Source organism: Lepidothrix coronata, unplaced genomic scaffold, assembly GCF_001604755.1.
Source record: "Lepidothrix coronata isolate B3197 unplaced genomic scaffold, Lepidothrix_coronata-1.0 Scaffold22, whole genome shotgun sequence".
Taxonomy (NCBI): Eukaryota; Metazoa; Chordata; class Aves; order Passeriformes; family Pipridae; genus Lepidothrix; species Lepidothrix coronata.
In genome coordinates this window covers 5,053,878-5,061,298 of record NW_016690202.1, presented here as the reverse complement: position 1 = coordinate 5,061,298, position 7,421 = coordinate 5,053,878, and the positions used below count along the sequence as shown (strand labels likewise).

The following is a 7,421-nucleotide window of genomic DNA, read 5'->3' as shown; positions in this document are numbered from 1 at the left end:
GAGAGGGGAAAGAAGGGGAAGGGAAAAAAATCTGGATGGAACAAGTTTTCAAGATGAGTGAGAAGTAAGGCCTGGGGTATACGAAATTAAAGGAAACTAACTACAGGGTGAAATAGCTAATGGAACTGAAGCAAGACATGAGTAAATGACAGTAAGAAAGGGTGGCCAGATGCTGAGTCCAGTGAAACTTATTTGTTAGGCAAAGCAAATAATTTGTTCAAGTCTCATCTCAAGGGTCAAATTTCTTTCAAATAGCAATAGAAATGTTGCTCCTGATGACTGGGATTTGAATAAACAATAGGAGCATACATATATTAGATATAAAAATGTGTTGTCCTGGTTTTGGCTGGGAGAGAGTGAATTTTCTTCTTAGTAGTTGATACAGTCTGTTTTGATTTTAGTATAAGAATAATGTTGACACACTGACATTTTATGTTTTGTTTAATAGTGCTTACCCTAAGTCAAGTACTTTTCAGTGTTTCATGCTCTGCCAGCAAGAAGGTGCACCAGAATCCAGGAGGAAGCATGGCCTGGACAACTGACCCAAACACCGTTCCACACAACAGAATGTCATGCCCAGTAACTGATTGCTGCTGCAGCATGGGCTGGGCATCGGTCAGTGGGTGGTGAAAAATTTTATTATGCATCACTTGTTCCTGTTGGGTTTTATTCCTCTGTCCTTCTCCTTTTCATTACTATTGTAATAGTTGTTGTTACTGCTATTATATTTTATTTTGTTGCAACAATTAAACTGTTCTTATTTCAATGTGCAAGTCTTACTTTTTTTTCTGATTCTCCTCTCCACCCTGGGGAGGGTGGGGGAATGAGTGAGTGGCTGGCCGGTACTTAGTTGCCAACTGGGGTTAAACCACAACATGTGTATATATATAAATATTTATATTTATTTATATAAATATATATAAATGCTTGGTATATGTTCAGAGTTTGAATTTTTCAGTTCAATTTTTTCTTAAAGAGTTCGAGAGGTACAAGTCTGTCAGAGGGTTTTGGTTTTCTGGTCTTTTTTTTTTTAGGAGATGAGTACAGAAAAGTGACTTCCTGGAAAAATATTTCAGATGTAAAATTGAACAATGTTAGATGCACACACTGTCAGGCAAAAAAAATATTTATGCAGGATTAATTCCGGTGTCCAATATTGGTTCAGTACACAGATTGATGAACTTTCTTTCATCTATGATCCTAGTTTATGCCAGCTGCTTGAAAAACAAAACAAATCATATTTTAAAAACAAAGGAAACTCTGCTTAAATTAAATCCCCTTGTTAGGATTTAATGTTCAACTAAGCCGAAGAAGGAAGCAGCGGTGAAAGCAAACAAATATGAATTATGAAGAATTTCTCTCTGTTTATTCTGGGTAAAAGCTGCTTAGCTTGGTCTGACTGCTAAACTGATTAACAAGCAGATACAGCTCTCAAGCAAGTTAAAACTCCCTCTAATGGCAACTGGATAAAAGACAGTTTGAAAAACAGAAAAGCATCTCACTGCATTTGAAACCTGTTTTTCACTAAGAAAAATCTGGTTAGTATGAATGCTTTTGAAAAGTGAAACTGTTGCCGGTGCCCAAGATTCTTTTAAATTACAATTTTTTATAGTCCTGATATAACATTTTTATGTGCTTTGTAAGATGTGTTATGTAAAAAATTACATGTTACATAAAATGTTTTTTCTCCAACCTGTCTGTTGGTTTAACAGTGTCTTAGAAAAACACTCAGGACGAACGACTCCGCCCATTCGTGAAAAGGGTCCTGCTATTCTGCACCACCACTCCCAATAGAAACACTAAACACTGAGAGATAGTTACAGAATCGGGAATTCACAGGTAAAATAAGTATTTAATCCATGCAGGGAATGTAATAAAATTAGAAAATATTACATTCTGCTTAAAAATACCAAAACAGAAATTGTCCTTAGAAAACCATAAAAATTAAGAACAAACCACAGCTGCTTTCAGCTGGATGAGCACTGTCTGCAGGATTAAAATATTAAGGAAGGAAGGTAAGCACAGGATTGCAGGTTAGCACTCGCTGCGTTAGCATTAAAGTAAAGGGGAAAACTTACAAAGTCATTATTTCAGAAAGCTTCAAGCTCTGTCATATTGAGATCTGGCTTTTTCCTATAACCCTGAGGCTATACCCTATTTCAGGTTCTTGGATAAATTCTAGAGGTTACTCTCCTTTATTTCTGCCATGCCTGCACAAGGACATAGAATTATAAAACTGAGAGATCATCACTTGATTTCTCATTAGCAGTGATGATTCTGTGCAACCTTTTTATAGCCTAAAGGTCATTTCAATTACCAAAAACAAGAATCTCAGGCTCTTGTTGGTCAAGGGTGAAATGTTTTCAGAAGGGAAGTATTTGAGGTGGTAGAAACCCAAAGTAAAGTGAGTTGAACATAAAAAAAAATAAATTTAACAACTAATTTTAAAAAGCAGACTTTTCAGTCAAAAATTGAACTTTAAAAAATGCTGACTTTTTATCCAGAAGCTCACTAGAGCCATTCCCCTCAAAACCAATGTAGTAATTCTGCTGCTTTAGAAGAAGTTTTTATAGAAAGGTGTGGAATAGACTACTCTTTTACACTAGCACGCACTTCCCTTTCAAAATAAGAACAGCATATGAAATCTGATCCAAACACCACTTAAATAAATAAAAAGTCTTTGGAATTCACACTAGCTTACATGCACAGTTATTACCTCTTCTCATAGTTATTGGGTGTGCAGAGCAAAAATGACCACTTACCACAGCAATGCAATTAAGTACTAACCACAGTAAGTACATTTATAATGGCAGATAAAATAAAAAGCATATTCTGAAAGTAGGACATACTTCCCCGTGAGATGCTAGAGACAAGACAGAGATCAGTCTATGCTTATAAGTAAACTCATTTTATTGAATGGTTTGCAGTGCTGCTTAAAATAACAACACTTACCAATCTATACATGTGGTTTTAATTTTTAAAAATCGAATTTTTTTCAGAAAACATGCATATTTATGTATATAATTTTGAGATAAAAGAAGGAATTACCATTTACAGCAGAAATTCATCTTAAAAATCTTTTAAGAGATAACGCAGGCAGTGGCAATTCGGCAGAAGGCAAAACTTACTCTCTACTCTGACGATATAGTTTATTCATTGAGAGACATTAGTACCTGCACAAGAAGGTCATTTAAGGATGGATTCAACTGAAAATGACAGTGGTTCAGTTGTTGAAAGTTTTGTTGTGGCCCCAAAGAAGTCTTTTGCACATTTGTCTACGGTAAACTTGTACTTTTGGTTCTCTTTAACAGCACACTCTCTGTATTTCTTAGAAGCATCTTCAAAAGTCTCTTTCACAAATGATGTTCTTAACTCTGCTCCTGATCTGTCAGAAAATGTCTGCTGGAACAGTGACTGAAATGGGCTGTATTTGAGCGGGGCAGGAGGTTTGGTACTGCTTTTGCTTATCTTGCTTAATACCTGCTCCTGAGGAGACAGAGAATCCTTATCAGAAATCTGCGAGAAAGTCCTTTTTGGAGGAGAGAAAGCTGACCTCTCCCGAGCTTCCTGAGGAAGGCAAAGTATTTCATTACGTGACTGCTGAATGTCTTGCGTGTGAGTCAGAATAAGTGAATTTTCCAGTTTCGGAGGCATGATGTCATGCTCAGTGTTTGGACAGTCTTGACTTTGTGGGACTTTGGCATCCCAAACTGCCCCAGGTTTGAGAGCTTGGACAGTACTAGCATTTAAGAGGCATTGCTGGTAGAGAAGAGCATCGCTAATGGGGCCACATTTTGGCCACACTAAGAACCTAGAAGGCAGGGGATACTGCCTGTAGGAAGTAGCTACACTGACATTTGAAGAAATTAGCTCCATGTTGCTGGATCCTGAATACTGCATCGTTAGATCAAGGCAGGTTGGTAAAAAATTGCAAAACTCCTTGTTTGGACCATCAACTTGAATAGTGTTGAAGGCTGTTTTATATGAGTTGTAGTCAGCTCCATGGACTATGCGGTTAGGGAGAAAAAGGGCAGCTGCTTGTGTAGCTTCCATCATCTCTCTCTCTTTATACTCTCTCTCTAGCATAATGTTCTCCAACTCTTTATCAGCAAAAGCCCGTCTCTTTCTCATCCTGTCACTGACAGGGGGTGGCAAGGGTGAATTCCCTCTCAGGTAAGGGTCTGTTGGAATAGGACGGTAACCTAAAACAACAAAGCAGCATTAGGAATGAAGCCACATAAGAAAAACATGAAAGCTATGTTTGTACAAGAGCCCCATTTGGAACCAGTCCCACTAGGTGCTGAGCACTCGCTGCAGACCCTGGGCACCATCAGCTCCCACAGAAGTCACCGTGACACAGAGGCTTAGCAATCTACCAACAGGCACGTTCAGTACAAGTTCCTCAATGCAGATAAGCAAGCCCTGCTCCTCTGACACATGTAGTATCCTTCAAAGCTTACTGATTAGTAACTTTTTAAAAAGTGTTTCCAAAAGAACAGATTAGGGGCAGCGGAAAAAAAGAAAAAGGCAAAGCCCTGCTGTGTTATGACTGGTATGCCATCTCACAGCTTAAGGAGATAGCCATTCACTTTTAACACATACGGAAAGCATTCAAATATTTTATTTCTTCAGAACTAAAAGAAAACTAAGATAAAACATAGAAATCCAGTTTCCAGTGTATTCAATTACCAAGCTACTTGGATTCATTTAATATAGCAGATAGAGTCCAATCCTGTTTGCTCTACCCAGACAAGTAATCTCATTGAATTGATGGAACTACTTACATGAGTAAGGAGAACAGGGTTTTACCTGTTTTCACTCCTATTCCTCTTACACAGTTTTCCCAAGGAAGATATCTGTACCTACAGCTGACATCTTTTCTATTTTCTAAAGATGAATGACTATGTACAGATATTGCTACAGATGGTAGAAAATTCCAAGGAAAACTAGGAGAAAAGAAAAAGATAGTCAAAACAGATCAGAGGAAAGAATACAGAAGAGTTTTCAAAAGAGTGAACTATAGACAAAAGTTAGAGGTTTCTAAGAAGACAAAATTTTAATTGAGCTTGCACAGGCAAAGAAAAGAGTTTTCTATTTTGGAAAAAAAAAAGTGGATTTGAGAAGTGCTTTACAGGCCTTCAGTTTGGAAAGTAATTAAAGCAGACATAGAAATAAATTTGTGCACGATCTCAAAAGGAAGTGGGGAACAAAAAATACACCATCTCAATAAAATTTTCATCTTTAAAATATCATTCTTCCACAGTTAACACTTTGGACAGGGAAAAAAAATTGAGCACCCTATTATGCATATCTTACTATTGATAATGTTGCAAACGGTGTTGCTGTGTTAGGCGTTCAGATCAAAAGAAAAAAAAATCATCGATTTACTCATTTGCTCATAAAAACACTCGTGAATAAATGACCCTGTGAATAAATTGCCGTGCACTGCAGAACGCTGCTGGGTAGTCATGTAAAAAGAATGTCAGCTTGTAACAGTAACTCTCAAATTTCAAACTACCGTTGCTAGCATTTCAGGCATCATTTTGGGCGGAGGGGGCAAAGAACTGAAATTCTGCCACACTGATTCCGGCCTCGAAGGGCAGGATCCTCCGCCGCCCGGCACTGGTAGCGGGACGCGCTTTAACGCCTGTTTCGGGAATGACGCCGCATTTCACGCGCGTCCCGCAGCAGACGCGCCTCGGACTGGAGGTGCGGGTCTTACAGGGGCAGAGCGGGTGCCGGAGGGCTGAGGGCAGCCCGTGGAGGGATGGGGGAAGTGCTTACCTTCCAGGATGCTCTTGGCCAAGAGGCTGGGCGTTCTGACGTGCCTCTGGTAGACAGCTTTGCGCTCCAGGCTCGCCTGCTTCCCCGTCAGCCCCTTCTTGTCCTAGGAGAGCGATCAGGCGGCGCCGTCAGAGCGGGACCGCCCGTCCTGTCTCGTCCCGTCCAGTCCCGTCCCATCCCGTCCCGTCCCATCCCGTCCCGTGCCCCCTCACCTCGGTGGCCTGCTGCCGTCGGAGCGCCACCTGGGCGGCCATGACGCGCTGCCGCTCCACCACCAGCAGGCAGTTGGCGCACTGGCAGTCGCGCCACCGGCAGAACCGTTTGTGTCCCTTCAGGCACGACACCACGCCGTGGTTGCGGCACCGGGCGCATTTGGGCGTGCGGCTCAGCTTCCGAGGCTCGCCCCGCCGCGGAGCCGCCGCACCCTCCTCGCCTTCCTCCTCTTCCTCTTCCTCCTCCAGGCCGGTGCTGCTGCGCGGCGCGCCCGGTGGCTCGCCCGGCTCCCCCTCCAGGCTCTCCACGTCGATCTCCCAGTCGGCGGCGGCGCGTCCTTCAGCCATGGCTCTTCAGCGGCACAGCTGCAAGAGAGGAGTCAGGCCTCCCGCCTCCGCGGTCGAACGGCAGCCAGGGCACACTCGGCTTCCGAGGTGCCCGCTGGCAGCCCCGCCGAGATGCGCCCCCGTCGCGAAGTCACAGCAAAGCCTGCTTGGAATATCATCTTCCCCCTTACTGCCTGCTTGAGTCTCTTGCCCGTGTCGCACAGAAGACTCAGTTTAGTCACGACGGACGCCTTCCCCTGCGCCCGCCCCAGCTCGCCGGGGAACTACACTCGCCCGCCGCAGGCAGGAGCTCGTCTCCAGCGGCGGAGGATGCGGGAGGCACCGCCCCAGGGCAATGCCCAGCGCCACAGGGCTGAGAGTATGTCAGGTCTTGACAGGGGCTTGCTTAAAACAGGACACTGACAACCCTCCTGCCAGCTGCGTTCAGACTTGGGAGACAGGTAGAGGACAGGTGGGCTTGACACCACGCCGCTGTCCGCTCCAGTACACAGGGGCAGTGTGGGCTCCTGGAGCTCTCTGTGGAAGCTGCGCCCTCGGACCCCCACCTTCTCCCACACGACCTCCCCGTCCCTCCTCCTGCCCACTGCACTTACCGAAGGCAGGTGGTGCAGGCAGCACGCAGCCCCCCCGCTTCCGCAGTTCGCTAGGTGCCGCTGGCTAAGACCGCCCGGAGGCACGGGACTCCCGATCCGCGCACCTGGGGACTGCCAGGCTCCCCGACAGCCGTCAGGGGATAGCTATGTCGCGGTGCGGCGGGTCTGTGCCGTGCGCGGCTGTGGGTGCGCGCCCTCCGCCCCAGGGCCCGGGACGGTACTGGCACCGACGCGGCCCCCGCCCGCCCCGAGGAGCAGCGCCCGCCGCCGCCGCCCCGCCGCGTTATCAGCGCCCGCCGCCGCCGCCCGCGCCGCCCATTGGCCGCCCGCCTCGCGGCCGCCGTTCCCATTGGCCTACGCCGCCGAGGCCCCGCCCCCTCGCTCGCGTGCCGGCCGCCCGCTCGTGGGTGCGGGCGCGCGGAGGGCGCGGAGGCGGCCGCGTCGGGCGGGAAACGCTGGTGGACGGTGGGCTTTCGTTTTGGGG

The 7,421-nt window shown here is 45.7% G+C and overlaps 1 protein-coding gene across 1 annotated transcript; it reads right to left on the bottom strand.

Moving 5' to 3' along the window:
• Positions 1–2,907: 2,907 nt before the first annotated feature.
• On the bottom strand, positions 2,908–7,134 carry DMRT2 (doublesex and mab-3 related transcription factor 2). Its single transcript, XM_017808104.1, has 4 exons — positions 6,938–7,134; positions 5,997–6,362; positions 5,785–5,887; positions 2,908–4,202 (listed from the first exon to the last, which is right to left on the bottom strand). The coding sequence occupies exons 2-4, from the start codon at positions 6,342–6,344 to the stop codon at positions 3,187–3,189; spliced, it is 1,467 nt and encodes a 488-aa protein (XP_017663593.1). The 5' UTR covers positions 6,345–6,362; positions 6,938–7,134; the 3' UTR covers positions 2,908–3,186.
• Positions 7,135–7,421: the final 287 nt, after the last annotated feature.

What these genes read in the sequence shown, in the direction of transcription:
- DMRT2 (XM_017808104.1), bottom strand. Translation starts at nt 6,344, where the DNA reads ATGGCTGAAGGACGCGCCGCCGCCGACTGGGAGATCGACGTGGAGAGC. An exon ending in GACGGCAGCAGGCCACCGAG is followed by an intron (nt 5,888 to 5,996) that starts GTGAGGGGGCAC and finishes TCGCTCTCCTAG; the next exon opens with GACAAGAAGGGGCTGACGGG. An exon ending in GGCCAAGAGCATCCTGGAAG is followed by an intron (nt 4,203 to 5,784) that starts GTAAGCACTTCC and finishes TTGTTGTTTTAG; the next exon opens with GTTACCGTCCTATTCCAACA.